We start from the raw sequence: 25,263 nt of genomic DNA, 5'->3' as shown, positions 1-25,263 counted from the left end.
GCCATTCAGTATTTGCTTTGCTTAAATCCTTTGCATTGATGCTTTAGCTCACTAAAATGAGGTTGGTGTAAGAGGGAAACACTTCCTTGTGTGTTTATTGTGTGTTTTAAACTTACAATATGTTAAATAAAGGCAATCTACTGTGTTTTCAACTTTAAAAAATATAAGATTTAAAATAATCAGAAAAGTTTTTTTCCCTTTTTAAGTATATAAAACAGCTATATATATATATATAAATACATATATATATATATATATATATATATATATATATATATATATATATATATATATATATATATATATTACAAATAATTTAAATTTGTACTATTTCATTTTTAAAAAAATTAAATAATCAGGAAAAGGTTTTTGTTTGTTTTTTGAAAAAACTGTTTTTTTAATGCTTTTCATTGAGACTTTGGCTCACTGATTATTGGAACCAGGTTGGTAAATTAAATTAGCCTAGACTGGAAATTTAGACTAGTAACAGGCTTTGAAACAACCATTTATCATTATATTTATTCGAAAAACATTAGAATTTTTTTATATTTTGCTGAAAAACTTTAGACTATGAAAATACAAAAAAACAGGGTTAACATCAATTTAGTTAAAATGTTGCAGTGTTAAACCTGCCTTATTCTGACATAATGTGGGGTATTTTGCCTTTCAAATGATGGCAAGACAAATTTACACATGATCTATGCGGCTTTTTGTTCACTTAAGTAAACCTGAACTACCTTTAGACTGCTTACTAAGAGGATAAAGATAATAAAGATATTATTATTTATGACAGAACACACACTGGCTCACACCTCAATGCTCCTCTTATTTTCCAATCAGCTTCTGTGGCCCCACTTTGGCTGACACATGATGATCCACTGGGACTACAGATCTTCAAAACTATACAAAGAACATATAGTAATTAATTAAATGAATCTACTTATATACATGTTTCAAATCATTTTAATCCATGTTGCCCAGTTACAGTATATGGATGTGAAAGATCAATGTAATATGATTTTTTTCTTTTTCTTTTTTTTTTTTGAGAAAAAAAATGAAACTGCAAAATTCTTTCAAAAGGTTGGTATAAAATGCACTAAAATATGGCCGCATACAATTAGATTTCAGCAACACCTGCATTAAATGCAGCAAAGAAATTGAAACCTGAGAACAATGAGTATTTTCAGCTCAACTACTTAACAATTCAAAAGAGCATTTAAATTACTGCTGGCCAATCAGATTAAAGCTACTAAGATCTTTCCTTCACTGTCACGTTGTGAAGAATGGAAGATGTTTTGCATGAAAGATCTCTGATATAATACCAGCTAAACTTGCCAAAGTCTTGAAAATGTGCTGATACGTACAGAGGACCTGTTTATTTTCTCTACCTTCCACAGTAAGTAAATATTTTTTATATTTTTGTTGTCAGTTGATTCATTCGACCTGTACTGCTATTTGTTATCTTTAACAATTTACGCTAGCATATTTTTTGTTTTTCTGTCTTTTGTTCAATCTAATTGAGTAATGTTTGGTATCATTGCATTCTTGCTTAAAGCTATGCTATGGAATAGCCCACTCAACTGAAACATGACACATCGCAAACACCCTAGTTTTCTTTGAGAATTTTTCACATTGCCGTCTGCATTACAGCTATAATTATCAAAAACAATTTTAAAAAAAAGTGCCATATGAATTGAAATAAAAATTAACCCTCTCCATTTTATGCTTCTCCAGAAAATGTTTGAGCCAGTTTTAACATTACAAAACACAACATGATGTTAAGATACTCTCTCCATAGTTCTTATTTAATTTGGATTGCTTGGAGATTTCTTACTTGATTTCCCACAGGTCATCTGAAAATATTCAGTTTTTTTTTCCTTATTTCTTCAGTAGCACATCACAGATGGGGAATCGCGTGTTTCAACTTCTGTCTCTCACAGGTTAGAGAAAAGATATAACTATTGTGACTAGCCAACTCGGGCCATTTTGCTACACAGACAAAACTGTTTAGATGGTTATTGTCATGTTTTAAACTTTTATCAGACAAATAAGTCTAGTCATTAAACCAATTCAAAAAAGCCATCAAATAAAAGAAGGCAGGTCTGTGAATAGCTGTAAATAACTGGCTAAAAATCTTCCAGGCATCAATAAACAAAAATTACCTATGGGTACAGGTGTTTAGCATTTACCAATATACACAAGCTTGTATGAAGAAATTTAACTTTCTGTAACCTTTCTAAATTCGACAAAGATCTTTGGTTGGACAGGCTGACACAACCATTTACACACAATTTTAACTAAAGATCGATAAAATGATTGATACAATACCCAATGCCACAGGTAAAGCTATTTGTCTAATAGTATGTTGTCGTTTCATCTGCAATAGTAAAATAAAATATTTCTTTCACTTTAGAAAAAACAATTAAAAATATCTTTCATCTTCAATACTGAAAAGCATAGATTAAATAATTAAGTTAGCAAATCTATTTTTATCAGACAGTGTTGTAAAAATGTGTATTCTTCTAATCTGTCATCTACAGATGTCTTTCTCTTCGTCCTGTCTGTACCTTATCAGTACATCCTAGTCCAACAGGGGAAAACTTGGAGTGATGCTCGGACTTACTGCCAAGCCAACTACATTGACCTGGCCATTGCTGATGTCAGTGATGATATGGTCAAGCTTCAAAGTCAGGCACAAAAGCAACAATTCACTTCCAGTGCTTGGATTGGTCTGTACAATGATGTTAATAGCTGGCGCTGGTCACTGGGAAATGTGTCACTAGGAAATGTGACAGACTGGTGTATTGGTGAGCCTACTAATGCAATGGAAGGATGTGGTGGGATAAATACAAAGGGCTGGTTTGATTATTTTTGTACAGGATCACTTCCCTTTGTGTGCTTTGATGGTGAGGAAAAATATATTCACATTGTCATTTATTATAAACTGAAGGATGAATGTAAAAAAATGTAATGTGCTTAAAATTTTAAATGCCAAAGGTGTTAACCAGACAATAGACAACGAAAATCACCTAAATACCTTGTGTGTGACTTGCATTCTGAGATCTTCCAATGGCATGTACTAAGCATCAAGTGCTTAATATCAATTTAGAAAATCAGACATTTGAGTAAAGTATAAACGTTTTGATGCATTGGCAGAAGTTTTTTTTTTTTTTTCATAAGACTAAAGAAGGCTTAATCTTTGACCTTATTTAAATAAAATCTGTATGTTTGGAATTTGTATTTATTTTTCTGAAATTGTAAAATCTGTAATACAGATAGATAAAATAGACATGACAGCATTACTTATTGCAGATTATGTCAAACATCAATTTCTGACTTTATCAGAAGCTCGCAGGTTGAGTGCACACATGCCCAAGAAGATATCTAGGTGAATTTCACGACCTCTGGTGGCCAAGAGAGGTCATTGCATTAATCAGCATTAAAAAACAGCAAATAGAATGATCTCTATAAAACTGGAGATCTGAAACTCTCACAGTTCGTTTTTTTTAAATTCCATAAATATAATACAGTGAACAAAAAAAATGTTAACATGTGGAAAAACTAATCTGATCTTAAAATTCTTAAATAATGTGTGAAATTCTTGTGACACTTGTAAAAGCTGAATTCAAGAATCTGACTGTACAGGGATCAACATATACAATGTCTGACAAATTAATAAATGTTATTAAAATATGAATTCTTTTAATTAGTTTAATTACTCTTTTTTATTTTTGAATCAGTAATTAATCATTTTTATTATTATTATTTTGACAGCTGTATCCAGCAGTTACTTTGTTATTTCTACTTCTATGGCATTCAATAATGCTCAGAGTTACTGCAGACAACATTACACAGACCTGGCCAGTCCAACAACCATAGAGGAAAATACAATTCTAAAACAAACAGTCACTACCAGTGTTTGGTTTGGTCTGTCCAGAGACACCTGGAAATGGTCTGACCAGAGTACGTTCTCTACCTTTAGTTGGGTGACAGGAAAACCAAATAGTGCAGGTAGTGCCAATTGTGGTAATTTTATTAATGGCCTTGTTGATGCTGCACCATGCACTGATATAAAGCCTTTCTTCTGTCTCAGAGGTAAGCTAAAGTCCCATTCTGGCCCATATTTATCACCAAATGTAATGGCTTTTAGAAATTAGAAGTTTACTTTTGTGATGTTTATGTGCATGTGCATTTCTGTCTTCAGATTTTACAAAAAAACAAATGATAAGGATTAAGATTGCATCGAATCAAGATGTGAATGATTCTGCAATGAAGGCAGCAATCTTACAGAAGGTGTCTTAAAATCCCCAGTCCTCCAATATACAATCTCCTTTTACAGCATGTGCCACATCTGGCACATGGTCTTTGTTGTAATTATAATCTTGATGTTGTATTCAGTCTCAGTAACATACAAGTCTCATAAAATTTTTTAACCTGTATTCTGAATTATATAGAAATAAATGTCATATTTTGTTTTTCAGATCGAGCAAAATCTTCAGGAACATGGGATATCAAGTAAGGCCACAATCAAATGGAGAGAGCAACTAGATGGCATGGTCTTTCATAAAAGAAAATAATGATTATCTCTAAATCAGTTAAGTTATGCATTCAGTTCTGAAGATTGAAATAGAACAGACCTTATACTTTAGTGCTTTTTAGAAAACTGTCTTGTAAGCTCTCCATCTCTAAACCATCCTTCTCACTTAGAATGTTAAATAATCTGTTACGAATCAGAGTAAAAGTCTTCATGTAAACACCTCAATATATTCAACTGAGATCAATCCTAAGGAAAGCTTAAACAGATTAAAAGGGTTGGTGTAGAACTGAAGTAAACAGTAAAAAGGAAAAGGAATCGGATTAGAAAATACCTGGAATTTTAAATTGTTAGGAGATAGTTGGCTGTAAACTCTCCTCCTTTAGAATCTTTCAGGAAAAGAATTTAAACCCTACCTATTTCAAATTATTTTCCTCCAAGATTCTAAATGTTGGTTTATTATTTAAAAAAAAAAACACATAAAATCTTTTGTGTGTGTTTCTTTTTTGTTTGTTTGTTTTTTGTCATCTTATGTTTTTGCTTTTAGTTGGTGATTGTAATTTAGGCTTATAACATCTACAAAAATAATAATAATAAAATCTGTCTAAAAATGTATTCAATAGTTATAAAATCGATATGTAAGTTCATATAGTACATGGTTGTAAACATTTGTATCTATCAAAAATATACACTTCTGCATGTTAATGCAATATTGAATTAATAAATATGTTTATATCCATCTTTTTCTATGTGCTTGCATTATATACAGTCATGTATGACTAGGATCTCTATCCAGTACAGTAAACCTATGACACAGAAATTCATCCTTTCCAGATTAAAGCAAATTTTGAAAATGAAAACATGAGAGAATTTATATATAAACATACAATTAAAAGCAACCTAAACTAAAGCTGAAATTAATCAAAAGTTAGTTGTGTTAGTGTAATGTGTGCCATACATTGTAATGCATATACGAATCATAAATGGTGTTTTTGAAAGTATTTATTGCTGTGTGCTATGGAATGTAATGGACTGTGTGGTAGTTAGATGGTTTCACATCACAGAAGGTGCCTGCAAGGTGTCTGCATGTTTAGGTGCATATGTCAATGATTTTCTTTGCCAAAATTTTTTTTTTAGGTTTATGCCAGATTGCTCAATGGTTCTTTTTTACTTTGCTTATCACATGTCCATCACATTTCCTATTTCAATCCTGAGTGTCAACACACTTGGCCAATAAATCTGATTCTGATGTATTTTTTTAAAGAATTTGTTTTTATCTGATTTGCCTGAAGGAATGTCTCTAAAACTGAAATGAAAGACTTTCAGGGAACAGCAGGGAGCTTTTGAATGTTATATGAAGAAAATTTAAAAATGATCTTAACAGCTAATATCCACTAATTTGATGCTCAGATAGAGACTATAATAAAGTAAACATATCATATTTTTTAAATAAACTAGAATAATATTTAGACAAGTTTATAAATCCTTGATAAGATTTGATTCAAATTTTTGGCTATTAATCCATTTTACAATACTTTCAGCATCAAAGAAAGCAAAAGAGTTAAATAGATCATTTCAGTACGGATGGTCCAGTATTATTGCACTTTCTTCTCTCTGTGGGATTGTTCTTTGGTGCCCTCTGGTGGTAAAAACTCAGAATGACACAGAGCCGTTATACTGAAGGGAAGTGTTTAGTATTGTGTTATTCACTCGAGCTGTGGAAACAGGAGGTAATGCACTGGTAATGTCAACCGAGATGAACAACCAGACATTGACTATTAACTTTAATCAGATTAGTAACTTCAGTTATATTATATTATATTATACTATAACGATGAAGATTGGGCTTCAGTTCTTGTTTTTTTTTTTTTTTTTTTGGTTTTTTTTTGTATATAAAATGTTTGCATAAGCCAAACTGAAGAATTTCCATTAGATATACAAAAAAGATTCAGCAACTCTTTTTCTTGAATTTTTTTTTTTTCAAATGGCAAAGCTCACAAAGCTGAAAGTTTAAAGAACAAAACAGTTAGAAGTTATTTAGACTGACATCTATGTCAGTAAAAAGTGATTTATTGTTTATCAAGCATAACAATAAAAGTTTAAAAAAAACAAGTTTTTCTTTTTGCTTTTAAGCAAACTGTTTCAGTAACTACAGTACTAGGCAGAAATGCATATAAAACAACTGGGTTTCACAACATGAAGGTAATCATTAGTTTTACATTAGTTGGTGGTTTGCTTACATGAGTGGCAAAAGTGGCAAAGAAAATCTTGAGATAACATAAAAAAAGGGTCAATGTAGGGCCACTTAGGCTTCGGCACTCCTAGGTAAAGTTTAAGCAGTGAGTCAGGTTGGTGCTTCTCTGAACACTATGGAAGATTGCAGCCTTGTAGCCCTACCAGGCTGACCTGCTGAGGGAGCTGTACATCAGCGAGGAACTAAACCCTAAATCTGTGGCAAATCTCTTCCAGGCCACAGATTTAGCCCTCTGTGTCAGTAAGCTGATGGTTTGCACCATTGCAGCCATAGTAGCCTCAGAGATTCACTTACTCAAGCTCTCTGTGATTAGGGACAAGAAAAGTCCTTTCTCATGGACACCTAATTTCTTTTCAGATTCTGTAATGCTGTGAGCATCGTTGTCAACAGGTACCAGCCAAGCAGCAGTCAGCAGCATTCAAGGGGCTTATCCATTGCTTTCCCCAGGAGTCGAAGCCTCAGTTAGAGTTAGACGTTCTGAGGACCATCATCTTCTCTAGACAGGCCAACAAGAGGTCCTGATGTCTGAGAGCTCAGGTCCACTGGATCAGCACCCCCTTTAGACTTCCGAGATGGCGGTATAGCAGTAGCACGCTGTGGCCACTCAAGATCTAAAATAGTGATTTTGCATTTTTAGCCCGACTATTCATAGCACATGGACACCACAGACAGCTGTGTTCTTGTATACAACCGCCAGACATTATTACAGTATAGAAATTGTAAAACAACCAACCTGCATAATGATGTGCTGGAAAAAACTTTGTGTCCTCAGCTTTCTGTGGAGACCGGGCCTCCAATCCTCAGTGTAGCCTGATACTGGTGGTCTGACCAGAGTACCAAATGTCCTTATCCTAAAATAGACAGTTTGAACACATTCACTGAAAGGGGTTTTTCTAAAGATGTTATTTAGTACAAATTTTGTTAACATTTAACATTTAAGCGGTGCTCAAGTAAGTGGAAGTGCCACAGGTATCCATGCTAAGCTAAAAACAAACCCTAACCAGTTGTCTCTCCCATCCTTCCTACTCTCAATCCTTTGCTCCCTGGACACTAAAGCATCCCTGGATACGGGTGTAGCATCTTTATGGTAAATGAGTTCCCATAAATTCAACTTCCAACAGCTTCAATTTCCCTTAAAAGAGAACGTCTCAGGTTATATATGTCACCCTGTTTTCTGAGAAGGGAATAAGACACTACATCACTTGCCACACATCAGGCATGCCTGACATCTTACTTCAGATCATCAGAATCTGGGGTACAAGTGATGTCTGTTTTTGGTCTAGCTTTCATGCACTGGTACATCCTGACCTCCACAGCCAATTAAAAAATTTATTGTGTTCCCACAAGCTTTAGACACCGGTTCAGCGAAGGTAGTTCCTATAGCATAAAGCCATAAGACAGTATCTTACTCCCTTCTCAGAGAACAGGGTTACATATGTAAGCTGAGACATTTGTTTTGGAGTTTTTTCCTCTTCAAAGGCCTATGAAAGCCTTACAGCAATGTGTAACATTAAAGAACAATTTTTTGTCTTGGCATCTAGAATTCCACACTACATTTTCACTTTACATCATAGTCTCTGCAGCAGTTATACATATTGTTCCAACATCATGTATTTTTTAATTCAATTGCTCTTCCTTTTTTATCATAGCTGAGAAACTCAACTCTACTTATTCAGACATGAAATTATTTGCAGCTTGAACTCCTCTCCCAATTTCTCACCTCAATTAAGGGTGTCGTATGGTTCACCAGTACTCCCAGCCGTTGCAGGTGACAAGATTGTGGCATGTGAGGCTGCAACCAATGAGAGATGAGGTACAATGGCGACAGGTGACAAGGCCCAATCACACATGATTAAAGAAATGATGGGTGGTTGGAAGTATTCAACATGGGATTCTGGGATTCTGGGTTTCTTGTTTTCCTTTTTCAAAATTTTCCCCCAAATTTCATTCCTTTGTCAGTTTTGAATTGGTTATTTGAATAGTTGTTTTTCTTTATCATATTTCTTATTATTAGTTTTGCTACATGATTAACAACTGAAACAGATCATATGAAGACAATGGAACAAATAAACAAAATCCTGATGTGGGCATTTTACTTAAGACCACAGTGCAAATGGTTGCAGATGAAATGGCCACGTACTGATAATTATTTATTCTCACCAGTACAATCTGTAAGTCTGGCAAAACGGATCAGTAGAGAGCCAAATAAAGGACTTATCTCTTAGCCAGGAGACTGCAGGTCCCAGTGTAAACCTTGGCTGTGATCACACATTTAAAGCATGGTGTTTGTTCTTGCTGTGTATTTTATTTATTAATTCATTCATTCATTTATTTATTTATTTATTTATAGGATTTATGGGGAGCTATGGAATGTAATTTTTATTTATGGATATATGTAGAGAATTGTATATTTATTGGAGACGTGGTAACCTAGTGGTTAAGATGTTGAACTACTGATCGGAAGGTAGTGAATTTGAATGCCAGGTTCACCAAGGTTCCCCTTATATATACTGTATATAAAACCATGCATTTGTAAGCTTCCATTTATTTCCAGCTGTTATGTTCTGCACAATGCTGGGTTTTGTTTGATATGATAGGTGGATATTACTGTGCTCATTCTAATATGTAACCAGAAACATGTATCACTGACAGAAACCTGTATGACAAGTGTTCCACTAATCTAAATATAAATGAGTCTTTTAGTACAGAGGAGGTTTTTTTATTTATTTCTTGGCAAAATGAAAAGCTGCATTTTTGTTTTTCCTTAATAATTTCCAAAGAGAAAGAAAAAGAAGCTGGTGCAGGAGTGACTGACTAAATTTAAATGATAATGAGAACTTGGGCATTTCATAAAACAAAAAAGGAATAACATGCTACAAGAAAACAATATGTTTAGATGTTAAAAAAAATATTTTAAAAAATTGCACTCTCTATTGTAAAAATATATGTATGTATACCTAAATAATTGTGTAAGTAGGAAAAAAACGCAAAAAATGCATTTAGAAACATTTGAGTTTGTCTCACCTTCCTCACAGTGGTTTGACCCACTGCCTGCTTTCCCAGTTCATCTCACCTACTCTGTGTGTGTGTGTGTGTGTGTGTGTGTGTGTGTGTGTGTGTGTGTGTGTGTGTGTGTGTGTGTGTGTGTGTGTGTGTGTGTGTGTGTGGCTGCGGCTGAGTTAATTTTAAAATCCATTAAGTAGGGGATTTTATTCACTTTAAATAAAGCGATTCTCTTTAATGTAGTTGATGCAGACAACATAAATTAGTTGCAGCAAAAATGCTGATTACCGATGTAATTTTCCATGAATCTGCTATATTAGCGATTAAAATCTTACTTATCTAGTTAACGTGAGCTTGTTTACTTGCTTGTTGCATAGTGCACTGCAATGAACACGCCAAAGCCGTTTCCCATACATTGATTTATTTGGGACTACTTGGCATAATGTTAACTTAACATTAACGGCCACAATTAGCATATTGTTTAGCTGTGCATTTACTAAATGAGCACTGTGCTACATCCAAACTGGCCCCACTGTATTTTTTTTTGTATAATCAATTTCTATTTGGTTGTTAAGTGTCTTAATTAATTTTAAATAAAATTTTAAACCTTTTTTAATTCCCTGTTTTCATTGTTGTGATTATTTTTTATGATAGTTAAATGTGCTACAGTATAAATAAACTTGCCTTGCAGTGTCATAGACTAGATAAAATGACGGAGAAAAGGAAAATTTGAACCTGAGGAAAACTTTGAAAATAAACATAATGACACATAATGTCTCCATGTAACAATAATAATGATAAAAGCAAAGTTTTTTCACTGTGGGGACATGTCATTATAAGTACAATTAGACTGTATTATTTGTGTTCCCCCTTCAAAAATTGCTCATGAGAAATTTTATATTTATTGTCCCCCCCTACTGTTAAATGAAATTTATGCCCACGATAAGAAGTTATATGTTTTATGGAAATATAAACCAGAAAACATAAAACAGAGACAATGAACAAGGAATATTGCAACATCCATACATCCGCATTTCATATAAACCACACAGATCAAAGTAAAAATAAACTGAGAACAAGCAATAGGTATAACTGCCCCTATGAACGGCTTCTAGATCCTACTGAGCTTTAAACTTTGTGTTATACACTTAAATGGATAAGAAAGCCAAAACTAAAACCTAACAGACAATCTTAAGGTTTGATATTGGGGGGATTGATATTGGGGTTGTGTTTGGAAGGCTGGTGTGTAGCTGGGGGTGCTGTTGGGTGTCTCTGACGCTGTCTCACTTTTTTTATAGTCACATTCATGTAGTTGTTGTTACCAATCTGTACTCCTGTGACATTGGATAAGCACATGTTCACAGAACCTGGGAGGAAGGAAAAAGGAGAAAAAAGGAAGTCTGAAATTTTCTGACTTACGGTTTTGGTTCCTCTTTATTACACAGTTATTTGATGAAAAATGGCCTCAGTCATATGGGTTGGAGGTTGAAGTAACACTTACTTGGACTTGAAAATTGCCGCTGACAGGAGAGAGAATAAAAGGTTTTACGTTAACAATGTGTACTTTTTGTATGATAGGTAAATAAATAAGTAAATAAATAAATCAATTCTATGTTTTAATAAGATTTCTTTCCAAACCTGCATACTCACAGGGAGTGGAGCTCTTGGAGCAGAACTGCAATACATTCCTGGAACTAAATGTTGAGAACATGAATGTGTAAATGATCCAGCCATTGAAGAAAAAAAAATAGTAGAATATAACTCTGTAACAGTAATAGATTAAAAAGACTTAAAAATATAACATCAGGAGTCATGAATTAGTCCTGGCGACTGCATTCATGACACAGATTTGCATGGAATTTAGATTCAGCTTCAATTCAGCCATTTACCAGATTTAAGTTATGTGCACACAAGTAGCACATATATGTACAAGTATTCTGTTTATGTATTCAGAGGCAGTTAAAAAAAAAGGAACGAAGGGGGTTTGAACCACCTTTGGCACATTTGGACCTGCACCTGCTTAGGGAAAGAGATAACAATACTCTTTTTCCAACTCTGCTTTGGTCCAGGTCCATAAAATAGATAAGTTACAAAACTAGACCATTCTGCACAAAGACAAGGGCCAGCTCTGCTTGCAGCATAACTCTGTCTTTAATTTAGTACAGTGTACCGTACATACAGTATGTTGTCTGCATTTAGTAGCCTGGTTCACATTACCTGCTCTGTTTGGTGCAGGGATGGGACCAATTTCCTAAAATAGACAGTTTGAACACACTCACTGAAAGGGGTTTTTCTAAAGATATTATTTAATACAAATTTTGTTAACATTTACTGCTTTTCTGAAGTTGTTTAGAAATGAATACCTGTGTAGGAGTTGCCAGAGTCTTCTTAGTAGGCTCCGTATGTTGTTTCAATCCTTCTGGAAGGACAAAAAATATAAGAAAAGAAATCCAGTAAAAGGTTTGAATTAAGAAATGGGGGGTTTATGTACTAATGCATCTGGAGAGAAATCCTTAAATAATCAGTTTCAATTCATTGATCAAATCCAATATTTTACATTTTGCAGATATGAAGATTTGCTCTAACTTATGGTGGCTTTAAAGAATTGCATAGCACAATGAAAAAAAATGAATGTAGAGCGAGCGGGATCCGATCTCAAATCTCATAATCTCAGTATTAACATAACCAATAACACTGTGAAATTTCACAAGCCACAAATCAAATACGGTACATGAAAAAGTTAGGAACAGGAATGTATAGAATACCTTTCATTGTCTGAGATTTCCTACTGAGTGATGTGGAACTTGAACAGCTTTTCTCTTTGTTGTCCTATAGATTGATTATACAGTATCTAATAAATATGAGGAATAAATGCCATATACACTAAAATAAAATATATGAACTGGAATGCATGAAAGTAATAACATTAACTACAAATAAGTTCATGTTGATAAATAAGAATGTTGTGGTATAATGATTTAACTGGAATTGCAAAGTTTTGTACCAGCTGTTTCAGAGTGGTGTGGACAGCATCAGGAACGTGTTGTCGGTGCAAATCATACACATTTTTTGTGACCTCAATACAATCTGAAAATAATATGAAATGAATAAAAGAAAAGCAAATTGGATGAAAGGCATTCTAAGACAGCTCTAAAATAAAGAATGCTTTATTAATATATTTTTATATGTTAGAACATATGATGCAGATCCATTCCAAACAAATCTGTTTTTGAATAAACGCACGATTCAGATACACACTAAGATTAATGGCGTGAATTTCTCATCCAGAGAAACAGAGAAGACTAAAGACTAACTTGCAAAGCATTATGTACTGTATGTCGTTGTCAGCCTTTTGCTTGACAGGATGTGATTGTTTAACCTTGTTGTCATGAATTCAGTGAAAAACATTCATTCACTGATTAAACTGCCATGTACTGTACTGTAAACAGTAGCACAATGACTGCAACTGACTGTAAAGTCCTCTAATACAAAAATTAAAAGAGGTGCACACTAGTGCATAGGGACTCACCAATGAATTTAGGCCTTATTTTGGGATCGGAGTGCCAACAGCACTTCATCAGATCAATTACATTGCTGAGTCCATCTGCTTGGCTGCTGTCTAGAGATGTCAGATCAGGCCTGTCACCTTCACGGATACGAAACCGCAACAAACTGGAGATGTTAACTGGCAGAGAAGTGAAAGTACAGAGAGAATGAGACAGCAAGTGTGTAAAGGAGCAAATAAAGACCTTTAGCAATCTTCCTATGTTAGATTGTGTTTGTAATTGATTTTCAGTTAGAGAAAGCCCTGCCGACTCACAGTGGTATGGCTGCCTTCCAGTGATAACTGACCACAACAGTATGCCGTAGCTAAGACAACATTTGGAAAGAGACCATTGTCATTAAATACAGTACACAGAATGCATAACACTCTCAAGGTTAGTCACAAAGATTTTACCAAACATTTTACCTGTAAACATCAGTGGAAAAGTTAGGAACATATGGCGATGACCCAAATGCCTCTGGGGGCATGTAGCTTGTGGTCCCAGCAGCCTCCTCATCTTTATCTTCAATTACTTTGGAACTACTTCTGGCTATTTTTGCCAGACCAAAATCTGTGAGCTGGAGTGAACAGGACAGATTAAAAGAGGAACTATCGAGAGATGTCGGACTGCTTTTAGCTCCTTAACCACTTGGTTATAACAATCGAAAATAAACTTTGTCTGACCTTGGCATTGAGACTGTCATCAAGTAGCACATTGCTGGGTTTAAGGTCCAGATGCAGAATAGGTGGATTCATCTGGTGAAGGAAGTTCATTCCCAAGGCAATCTGGTTAATAATACGGAAGGTAAGCGGCCAGGGTGGGGGTCCATTCAAAGCCCTCTGGAGGTCTGAAAGAGATCCTCTCTCCATGTATTCCATTACTAAACCCACTTGAATAGCAGAACTGCCTTCTTGACCTTGGGCTTTGTAAACACCTAGAATTCTCAACACATTGGGGTTCCCACCCTGATACATCAACTCTGCCTCTCGGAGGAGACTCTCGGTGCTGGAGAAGAAAAACAGGCAAGGGATAAAGTGCCTTATGTGGTGCTATATCCTGGTGTTGTGGGGCAGGTTCAACTAGATATTTGTGTATTTTTTCTATGTATAGAAACTGCAACTAATACAAATATATTTGAGTTGCACAGTTTTTAATCTTAGAATTAAACCACAGAACATACGATTTTACCGATTTTACTCTCATGCAGGCGCCAACCGACAGTCAGATACAAAATATGCAGAACAAAGGAAAGCTTTGTTAATTACAGTAAGATGCAAGTACCTCTACCTCCTCTGTCAATTAAAAATGACCACCAGAAGATCACCAGTGACAAGATTATTTTACATGTTGTACCTTGTTGTGCTGGTATGATTGTACCCGACACAGCAGTGTCACTGGGATGTTTAAACACCACAATGCCACTGCTGGATGTTGAACAGTCGACAAATTTAAAAAAATCTTTAGGAAAATCAGCAATAACACCAATTCCTATAAGGAAACAGAGTGAGATTAAACTGGCAAGAAGAGAAAAGTGCAAAATAAGAAAAGATAAACAAAGGGACAGGAAAAGATATCACATGAAAACATATGAAAACCTGATTAAGATAGAGGCCCTAGTGGAGGAGGTGAGGAACTTAAATATTAATATAAAATAAAATGTTCCTGACAAATGAAGACATCATAGATCAGACACTGTACCTAGACAGTTGGAAAAAGCATGAAGAGCCTGACAAAGAAGATCATACTTCGTTAAGTTTTATTTTTTCAGAAGTTCAAGAGAATTCTGAAGGGTTTCCTTTTATTACTTTTATGTAAATTTGTATAACCTGATATAACCTTTCAGAATGTATGTAGGATTAAGTTGCAAGTGAGCTTAGCAGGGACATGTAACCACAGCTTAGCAACAAGAAATTTAACAGTGTCGGATATATAAACATAGATGTTCATTTAAGTAGTTTGAAAGTTAAATCGGATGAGACTCTGATGTAAAGCAGGTATGGCTGACAGAAAGGAATAGTGGCGAAAGCAAGAGTTGCTGCAACCTATGTGTAATGTTGAACAACAACTGATGTTGTAGTAAAAGTGTATAAAATCTTGAAATATACACGGTGTGCATTCTATTGTAGGCAGGCTCAGTGCGGGTTAAACTCTGAGAGTGTTTTTTCGTTTGTTAACTGTCTTTGCATTCTAATTACTTTAACTTATTCTAATACTGTTTGATTTTTTGAAGGAGATTTGTATTTTTAATTTTATTTTACTTTACATATATTACACACATTTATCTGTATTACATTGCTTTTAATAAAAACAAGGCCTCCCATTGTGAGGACCCTAAAAAGACAAGAATGTCTGACTCCTTCATCTAAAGATTCAAACAATAGATTAAGTAGAAGAACTTGAAGAGGATCCTTTGATAAAAGACAGAGGGACTTTGAAGGACACCTGCGCTCAAGGTAAGACCAACTCTGATAGTTGACCTCATGTTTTCAAAACTAACCCGTTCCTTAGTGGGACTGTGGAAGGGTTTCCTACGCAATCTGAAAACAAGTGTCACTAAGAGACATGTACGTCAGTATAAATTACTTCAACACTGACAAGTACAGTTTGGCAGCTTTGAAACTGCAACAAATGAAATATAGTCAGTGATTGTAGCTACAAAGTGGCCACTGGGTTTTAAATAGGCTCGCTTTTTCATTCATTTATTGTCAGTATTAATCAAATGCAACGCTGGAAGTATTTAAATTAATCAAATGCAACGCTGGAAGCAGTAGGTCATAAGCATGAGACACATGTTATATATTTACCCATCGTTATAATGTAATAATTTTATGGCAACGTCCATCCCCCATTTTGTATGTTTTGCCCTATGGATTTGTCCAAATCCACCAGAGCCAATCAGCTGCCAGGACTCCAGACAGTCCTTAGAAACGAAAGTGGGCAGAAGGCAGCTGAGCTGGTCCATGTATCTGTAGTAATAATAAATAGACTTGTAAAAATGTCATTTTCAAGTGTTGCAATCTCAGAAACTTTGTTGCTAGATCTGAAAATGCTTGAGACATTTTAAACATCTATTTTAAAAAAGAAGAAATAATGCAGAAGTCATAATTTTCTAATCTGATTAAACTTTGTTCCAAATAAATCTACTTTAGTCTTATGTTGTCTTCAGATAAAGTTGGTAACCCAGACTTTGTCACCTCCAGCTTAGAAAAAAAAAACTTAATTTCTATCCATCTTCTATCCATATTCAATCTCCATATGACTTCATGTCAACAATGTCATTTAGCTAATCACAATTTTTTTTTAAATTCATTCTACTGAAAAAAAAGTTTTTATGTGGTTTCATATCCAGATGTTACTAAGCTTCTATTATGATACATTACTTGAATTCAGGTCAACAAGGAACTGTTGTATAGGCAACAAGTTTGTAGAAGTTCAACTCACCATAAACTGGCGCTCAGTAAAGCTGTTTGTGGAAGCTCAAAGCCCTTAAGTTCATGGCAGTGCGGCTGCTGTGTTAGTGAAACTTGACTTACTGAAATGGCGACGCTGAACAATACACAGCAACCATGTATGTGCATTACTATCACTTCCTTATGTGAATAGAGTGGAGAAAATGTGCAGTGACAAAGAGCTCCTCTAGGGGGAGGTCTGGCATCAGTAAGTATTCAAGTAATGTATCATAATAAAAGCTTTGGATATTAAACCACCTAACTTTTTTTTTTTGAAGAAAGAATTTTAAAAAAATGTTGTGATTAGCTTAATGACATTGTTGACATAACGTCATATGGAGATTGAAATATGGATAGAAATTACGTTTTTAGGTGAAAAAGTCTGGGTTACCATGCATTTAGCAGACACCCTTATATACAACTGAGAAATTGAGGGTTTTGCTCAGGGGCCCAGCACTGGCAGTTTGGTGAACATGGGATTCGAACCCATAACCTTCTGACCAGTAGCTCAATGCCTTAGACACTAGGCTGCCACACCCCCACAAATGTCCTTTACTTACATGCACAAAATTAAGAGGTTCTTATCTTAAAATAGCCTTTATATTCTAACATTTCCTATCGTTAGTCCATGACAGGGGTGTTGTTATTACGCTGTCCTGTTATATGCAATACAAAAAACTTTCAGCCTACTATTAAAATCACGGGTAGTGCTACTTATCACGTCATCTTTCAAACACACACACACGCATTCCTTACATCGTACCCACGTGTTTATTTCTGTTAAACTAAAACGGAAATTCTGTACTGACATCACTGGAATTTCCCACAGATCCGATGTATTTATAATAGGCACGAAGCAGATTTTTAACAGCACACGTGCTTTCTAGCTGAAGTTATAGACCATGTTATAGTCGTTTGGTTAAATCCGTGGTCCTGGAGGAAGAGTCTGAAAATGTCAGAATATTAATGGTATGTAAAGGTAAATAATTTAGGAGACATCACATACATGCATTACGGTAGTTACACTGCCGCACGCCTACTCTGTGTTTCCCCCAAGTTTCACTTTATCAACAACAACAAGCTGCGCACATACTTAAGATTACTGTTTTTAAACGCAAGCGATCAGAGATCGATCTAAATCCGTTCAGTATTTATAACATTAATAACTGAGGTGAGAATTAGACGCTGAATTCTGGACTCATAATCGCTTATTAAATCATTCAGGAAGTCAGATTGTAGATATTCTGTAATCGAAACTTAAACCTGGGAACCAAAAAGGTGAAGGATGTGTTTTACAGCCTGAAAAGTGGCCATGGTAAAATATATATATATATATAAATATATATCATTGAATGCTAAGAATTGTTTTATTCCTATACTTTCTTGAGTAAATTTGTACATCTGTGACTTTTGCTTTTTTCTATTGTGGCACAATTTTCATTTAGTTTGTGTATTTTTTTCTGTCTAACCTGATGTGTCATATGACCTGATGATATCTCTTAAAAAAAGATCTGTCTGTCACAATGTCATACAGGATGTCCTAATGTTTGTTTATATATATATATATATATATATATATATATATATTTATTAATATATTTATATATTTATATATATATTGTATATATATATATATATATATATATATATATATATATATATTATTATTATTATTATTATTATTATTATTATTATTATTATTGTAATATCTGTCTGTTTCTCGCTCCCCTATATGCACAGTTGCACATACAGACAAGAAAATCTTGACTATTATCTACACTTCAATGACATTATGGCTCTCTCAGCCATCCCAGAATGGAGGGATAAGATAATAAGAGAGCAACAAGTGGAGGATGAGTTTACCTGCCCAGGTGTGCTGCAGGGATCTCTGCTATCCCTGAAACCCACAGTGGAGCGAGTGTTCTCTGTGACTTTGAGAATTGGTGGGGAAGACGACTCGTATGCCTCTCAGGATGGACAGATTTGGCTACAACTGAAGGGAAGAAAACAAGTAGTTGAGGCAGCAAAGGTGGGTTTGTTCTGTTACACTGATTAGTGTGTTTTTTATTTTTACAGCTTTACTTCAGTAAAGCATCATTGCGGGTATTAATTTTTGTCTAATTATATGTCTTGTTGTGTTCCTCTTTTTGACAGCTTTTTATAAAAGGTGTAGTGAACCAGGAGACTCAGAAGGAAGTTCAATATCCACCTATACTTCACTGTGTGTTCTGTGGTGCCAATGGGTTGTTTACTGACTGCCTGGTTAGAAATACCTCAGCGCATATAGTGGTAAGTAGGGTTAGATTGGTGAAGTGGATGTACTTTTTCATTTTTAGTATTAGTTTTTACTATTAGTTTATTAGTAACCCCAGTTACTTTCCTCAGGTGGGCTCAGTAGGTTGTCTCCTCATCTCTGGGTTGGCTGAGCCTGTTGTGAAGGCCTACTCCCTTGTCATAGACCTGGTAGACAAGTACAATTCTAGCCAAGCACAAACCTCTGAAGCAAAAAGTGAGTCCATGGATTCACGTCGGGCCTTCAAATCCCTGGTGGAAAGACTGGAGGACAGTCACACTCTAGAACTTCTAGTCCTGCCAGTGATGGTTAAAGAACTTCTTCTGGACTTAGTTAAGCAGTCAGGACTAGAGCCAAACACTTTGGACAGTGGTGTAATTTCAGCTGGAGCCACAAAACCTCTAAAGATTCAGGAGAGGATGGAGAGACTGATGCTAAGAGAATCTACAGAAAGCCAGGACCTTGATATTTTAAAAACTGCAACCATTTCTCCCAGAGCAAATGGGGCACCTTTTTTTAATTTTCAAGATTACAAAATCAGTGATACAGGAAAACAAGTTCATCAAGCAGAGTCCCCAAGTCACTTTTTGCACCCATTGGTAGCACCTGGTGATGCAAGTTCAGATATAAAGAAACAGGACAGACAAGTGCACAAGTGCTTGGAAGGTGTATCCCATAATATAGTAAGGGAAGGAGAGTTAAATCAGGAGGCTCAACTTGGAGAAAACCTGTTGTCTACATCAAGCAAACAAGAAAATGAGCATCTACTTAAATTCTTCACTGCTATGGGATTCAATGATGAAGTGGTATTCAGGGTTTTAGCCCGTACTGGACCCAGAGAACCCTCTGAGGTTCTTGACCTGATTCAGCAAGAGCAGGATAAAGCCATGATTAGGATCTTAAAGCAAGAGGTGAACGGGGCACAAGAGGCCAGAGATGAAGATTTTGTACTTGGTGTCATGAAGAAAGCAGCAGCTAGCTGTGGGTACACAGAGGATAAGGTCACTGAGATTTACAGCAATGTCCCTGAAATGAAACCGCATGAGCTGCTCCTGGAACTACAGAGAAAGGGTATGAGAGAAAAAATTGGAGAGAAAGCCAGCAACAGAAAGAAAGCAGAAGAAACAGAGGAGCCGATGAGAAACACACACATTCTTCATGGAGCCAAAGAAATTCATTTAAAGGAAGAGAAAAAAACTGAGAGAAGTATTGGGAAGACTGGAATGACAAATATAGAAAAGACAGACAATAATAAAAGAGAAAGTTTAGAAGGAGTAAAGAAAAAGAAGCAGGACATCCAAGTACCTGGGAGAGGAAGGTCAAGTGTAGGACAAAGGATGCCAGAATATTTAACTGAGCCAGACCTGGTAAGCACTAAACCAGATATTTTTTCATCTTCCCAAAATAAGCCCCCATTCCATACCATTTCACCTTCGATATGTGGGCCACCTCAGCCAACTTACCATTCTTCACTGCAACCCAACATCGCAGAAGAAAGAAATTCACCAGCAGAGCCCACTTTCCTCAAGCCTAAGCATAAACCTCAACCAAGCAAACCAGGTGCAGTCATCACTGGACAACAACGTTTCTTGGAAGGCTTACAGACACCCTTTGACCTCCAGCTGAAGGATGACCATGCTGACCCAGGGCTGCGGCAGATCATTATTGATGGAAGCAATGTTGCCATGACGTAAGAATAGATTTAAGGACGGCAAACAGTTTAAACATGCAAATTAACTTAGTATAAAATGATAAAGACAGTAGAGTGAAACAGATTTTATCTCATCAACGACAAAGGTTTACCCAATATTTGCATGGGTTTTTGGTTAATATTTTTGTCTACCTTATACGTTATAACTTATGTTACATCTTAATAGGGTAAATGTCTCCTATCACTTTTACATATTTATGCCACTAGTAACATTCAGTTACTGTCGAAAGAAATGCTTATTTGCAAGATGTTTAACAGGAAAAGATATATCAGACAGAATAAATACTGGTTATATATTGTACTTGTCCCTAGGCATGGTTTGGGAATATTTTTCTCTTGTCGAGGCATTGCTTTGGCTGTGGAATACTTCTGGAACCAAGGTCATCGCAAAATCACAGCACTTGTACCCCAGTGGAGGCAGAAGAAAGACCCAAAGATAAAAGGTAATTACCATGAAACTTAAGCATTTTTGTATTACATCTTTATCAGGTTAGGTTGTCAATATTCATAGCATATTTTCTTTTAAAGAGCAGCACTTTATGGCACAACTGCAGGATCTTGGTCTCCTCTCCTTCACCCCGTCTAGAGAGTTTAAAGGACAGAGGATAAATTCCTATGATGACAGGTATATATACCACACATCACTTTCACCTCTTTCTAAGTGATGTTCCAGTTGTTATCTTAACTGATGTTAAAACATTGTTTTCTTATAAAACATTCAATTTTATAGCGTTAAATATGAAACTTGCAGCTATATTTGCAGTATATAAAAAAAATTAAAATATCGCTTTAGTAATTAAAAAATCTCTATTTGAGACCAGTTGTAAACAAAGGCTGCTAAGAAACTGTCAGGGCCAGAATTCAAAGACTATGGTGAAAGTAATGGCGATTCTACATCAGATTTTTTTGCTATTGTTCCACAGCATAGTGAGTTTAAATCCATATACAGATACAGACAGTGGCACTTTTCAGTGTAATCATACAATGCATTTTTTGCTAAAACCTTACTAAACTATCCATATAATATGCTTTTAGATTCATGCTGCATCTTGCAAGGCAGACAGATGGAGTGATTGTAACAAATGACAACATGAGAGACCTTGTGGATGAGTCATTTGGATGGAAAGAAATCATCAAGACAAGGTGAACTAGAGAATTTAATGGCCAAAGCAAAAAAAATATATTGTTACTAGTGATATAGATCATGTATTTTATGAAGCATTCATGAGAACCCTACAGGGGAAATTATACGCTGATGTGAGATTGTACATGATTAAGCTTTGCTTAAGGCTTAGGTAATTATATTCTAGCTGATTAATTGATTAACAATGTTGTGGATTAAGTAGTTGATTAACAATATTGGTATATATCATTTAGAGTTTAGATTTTGTTACAGATTAATGATTAGTAAAAATTTTGGGTATTGTCCCAGGGACAAAAGGGGGGAATTGTAGTGGAAATTTTAACTTTAGAGATGTTCATAATAACCTGTCCTTCTATGCTTCTATATTTCTCATAGTTGGTAGTTTTTGTGACTAGAGATTGCAGTAGACCTTTCCCGTGAGACCTTAGTTGTTCCTGTGGGACCTTGATAGGTACAGATGAGCTGGCGATGCTTCTAAGCCAATGGTTGATGATGTTTTGCTTTTACAGTACATGTCCATTTACATTTGTTTCATTTATTTCCTGTCTATAAAATCCTGATGTTATCAATGATGGAGGCCCTTCCTCTCTCATGTTACATGTGGAGTGTTGGGTCCTTCTGCAAAGCTGAACACAATAAACCGTGAAACCTTTTTTACTCTTGCCCGTGCCTACCAGTTTGATATTTTATGCTTTAATTCTCTCAAACCTCAAAACTTCCACAACAGGGGATATAGGGATATAGGTATCTAGGACATATTTTTAGCATTCATTTTTTTGTTTTATCCTGTGCATTTGAGTATCTTACATTGTAATACTTGATTGTATGGCACTTTAAACTACCACATGTATGATGACAATGATTATTATTATTATTAGTTATATTATCATTACATAGTGCCAGTCTGTATATACCCTATGCTCACTAGTAAACCAAAAAAGTCATAAAAAGTAACAGTTCTGTAAAGTCTATTATAAACTTTCAGTAATACCAGTGTGACATACAGATATTTCTAATAAAAATATTCAACATTGTCTTTTCAGGTTGCTCCAGTATGTGTTTGCTGGAGACCTGTTTATGGTGCCAGATGATCCTCTAGGCCGAAGTGGACCCCACATTAAGGACTTCTTACGGTCACAGAACAGGTTTGTGTAGATGTATAGACCATAAGTGTAGTCCAGCATGGGAAAATTGAGATGTACATACTTACAAACATATCCTGAATGATTAGTGATGATTAGTGGAAGTCTGATACACAAACATACACACTGTCTCTCTCTATCTTTACCCAGGCCCCCTGTTCCAGGCAGTCACACGTTTGCTGGTATAGCCTCAAATCTTCCCCAAACCTCCTCTCAGCCCAGACCTCATACAGAAGTGCTGAACTACCGTGAACGTACACCTGGGGGCATTAGCAGACCTCATGGGGCAGTCAGAGGTCATTCCCAGGGTGGAAAGGAGAGGGCAGCAGAAGAGACGCTTAGGTTGAAACAGGATTTGGTGCAGATTTTTCCAGGGCAGGAGAGTTTGATCACAATGACCCTACAGTGCTACCCAGCTGTTACAGATATCAACCATCTGTCATATTTAATTCTGGAACAAGTAAGTTCAGAGGAGTAGAAGTCCATAAATGTGAAACTTTCTCAAAAATATATAACCTTGAAATCAATCTATGGATAAATCAGGACTATTTATGAAATATTTAAAAATAAAAGAGAAAGCAAGAAACTCTTGATATTAAGACATTAAAACTGTTGGTCCTTAACATTTAAATGTGAAGTGTTACTTATTTGCAGGGCTACAATGAGAAATTGTTTGGAATTTGATAATTTTTTATCTATTGCAAAAAAAGTTCAGAAAATACAGTGGGTATATTTTAGACCAGCGTTATGTATACTTACGGTGTAAATCTCATTCCTAATTAAAGTCATAATGATTCCTTAACTTTTTTTATGTGAAAAAGATAATGTGGTTTTTTTAATTAAACTCACAATGTAATTTTACCAAATATTATGGTGTTACTGGTTATATTATCTTTTAAAACATATATAAATTTTGTGAATTTTGCATTTGGTGATTTTAAAAATCTGGCAATAAATTCACTTTCATCAGGAATAATATGTTGGAATATTTGTGTACCATATATGACTAATAAATTGGGGGGGTATTCAAACATCATTGGCCAGGTGTCATGATCTGTGTGCTCTTATATTTTCGTCAAAAAAAAAAATGGAAATTTTGTTATTTCTAGAATGCATAATACATGCGTATAAAGAATACGATGGTGTATGTGGTAACAATTTTATAACAACAAATTAAAGCACAAAGCTTTAAAGTTTTAATACGAAAAAAAACAGAAATCATGTGGGTTTTTGTCCAATGTACTGTGAGAGTGTTTTAAGCTTAAAGTACTCCAATGTACTGTCTCTATGTTGACTGTTTTAAAATATAACACAAACAAATCCAACATTTTGTCCGATGTATTATGACTGAGTTACATTTTGAACTCTTTTTGTGAAATGTTAGTGTTATTGTAATTCAACTTGAGGCTCGACAAACTGTGGCTGTGTCTGAAGCCTGATGTATTGTGGTTGTATTATTTATTTGTATACGGTGCTGGAGCCTTGAATAAATAGACTGACGTGTATCTTAAAGTAACTAGATAACCGGTAGTCACTGAAACTGTGCATAGTTTTTGAATTACTATAAATAATTCATTACGATTGGAAAAATGTTTGATGAAATAGAGAATATTGTTGATATTCAGTATGAGTGGGATATTATCCCAAAATGCCTTAAAAAATTGGCAATTCACATGAAACATTTTTTGCCTCATACAAAGTAAGACCCTAGATGAGTTAAAGATTGAAAATGACTTTCTACTTCTACAAGTAACTACAATCTAGACTCGATTATGGGATAATCTCGAAAAGAAATGACCAAGATAGTATGTCAGGATGCAGAATGAGAATGCACTTCTTATAACTAATGATAGCATGTCTAGATCATCAGTGGAAACATTGTCCAACTGTAATGAATGTGGGACAGGATCCAAACAGCAGTTAAATTAAATTTGATGTGCATTTGAGGAAAGGGGAGCATCCAATGGCATATTCAGAGCAATCATTGGAGGCATATAAAACTTTCAGTGGTAATCCTGAGAGTACTCAGAATGATGTCAGTTTTAAATCTGCTTTGATGAACAAATGTGACCCACTCACCTGCTCTGCTGTGACAATGTTTGTGACCCATCACGCTGAATATAATTATATAATTCCTAAAACAGCAGTTCTAACTCAAAGAGCTTCCATCTCGCATCAGCAGTAGGTG

The 25,263-nt window shown here is 35.2% G+C and overlaps 3 protein-coding genes across 17 annotated transcripts; 2 read left to right on the top strand and 1 right to left on the bottom strand.

The window, feature by feature from the left end:
• The first annotated feature begins 373 nt into the window (after positions 1-373).
• On the top strand, positions 374-6,977 carry LOC113635463 (macrophage mannose receptor 1). Its single transcript, XM_027134908.2, has 6 exons — positions 374-1,396; positions 1,891-1,940; positions 2,541-2,906; positions 3,775-4,095; positions 4,205-4,293; positions 4,482-6,977. Exons 2-6 carry the CDS (start codon positions 1,904-1,906, stop codon positions 4,575-4,577), a joined length of 909 nt encoding a protein of 302 aa, XP_026990709.1. The 5' UTR covers positions 374-1,396; positions 1,891-1,903; the 3' UTR covers positions 4,578-6,977.
• On the bottom strand, positions 6,568-16,958 carry ripk3 (receptor-interacting serine-threonine kinase 3). 12 transcript variants are annotated; one of them, XR_007143520.1, is made up of 16 exons: positions 16,778-16,958; positions 16,141-16,302; positions 14,020-14,341; positions 13,762-13,913; positions 13,612-13,661; positions 13,321-13,476; positions 12,796-12,878; positions 12,557-12,620; positions 12,155-12,207; positions 12,009-12,042; positions 11,430-11,485; positions 11,293-11,311; positions 11,079-11,158; positions 8,509-8,580; positions 7,522-7,639; positions 6,568-7,399 (listed from the first exon to the last, which is right to left on the bottom strand). XR_007143520.1 is itself a non-coding variant. In XM_027134951.2 (13 exons), exons 2-13 carry the CDS (start codon positions 16,296-16,298, stop codon positions 10,983-10,985), a joined length of 1,326 nt encoding a protein of 441 aa, XP_026990752.1. In that variant the 5' UTR covers positions 16,299-16,302; positions 16,778-16,952; the 3' UTR covers positions 10,737-10,982. The 12 variants fall into 12 exon arrangements, 2 of the variants coding, with proteins under 2 accessions (XP_026990752.1, XP_026990754.1); XR_007143522.1 differs by having other exon boundaries at positions 11,430-11,479; XR_007143524.1 differs by having other exon boundaries at positions 11,442-11,485; positions 16,778-16,956.
• khnyn (KH and NYN domain containing) lies at positions 15,651-24,400 on the top strand. 4 transcript variants are annotated; one of them, XM_027134947.2, is made up of 9 exons: positions 15,651-15,789; positions 18,526-18,814; positions 18,940-19,074; positions 19,171-20,768; positions 21,102-21,232; positions 21,318-21,414; positions 21,825-21,932; positions 22,977-23,078; positions 23,226-24,400. In XM_027134947.2, the coding sequence occupies exons 2-9, from the start codon at positions 18,578-18,580 to the stop codon at positions 23,551-23,553; spliced, it is 2,736 nt and encodes a 911-aa protein (XP_026990748.1). In that variant the 5' UTR covers positions 15,651-15,789; positions 18,526-18,577; the 3' UTR covers positions 23,554-24,400. The 4 variants fall into 4 exon arrangements, with proteins under 4 accessions (XP_026990748.1, XP_026990749.1, XP_026990747.1 ...); XM_027134948.2 differs by lacking the exon at positions 15,651-15,789 and adding an exon at positions 17,621-17,754; XM_027134946.2 differs by lacking the exon at positions 15,651-15,789 and adding an exon at positions 17,827-18,100.
• The last annotated feature ends 863 nt before the right edge of the window (positions 24,401-25,263 follow it).

Source organism: Tachysurus fulvidraco, chromosome 7 (genome assembly GCF_022655615.1).
Source record: "Tachysurus fulvidraco isolate hzauxx_2018 chromosome 7, HZAU_PFXX_2.0, whole genome shotgun sequence".
Lineage (NCBI taxonomy): Eukaryota > Metazoa > Chordata > Actinopteri > Siluriformes > Bagridae > Tachysurus > Tachysurus fulvidraco.
This window is presented reverse-complemented; position numbering and strand designations above follow the sequence as displayed.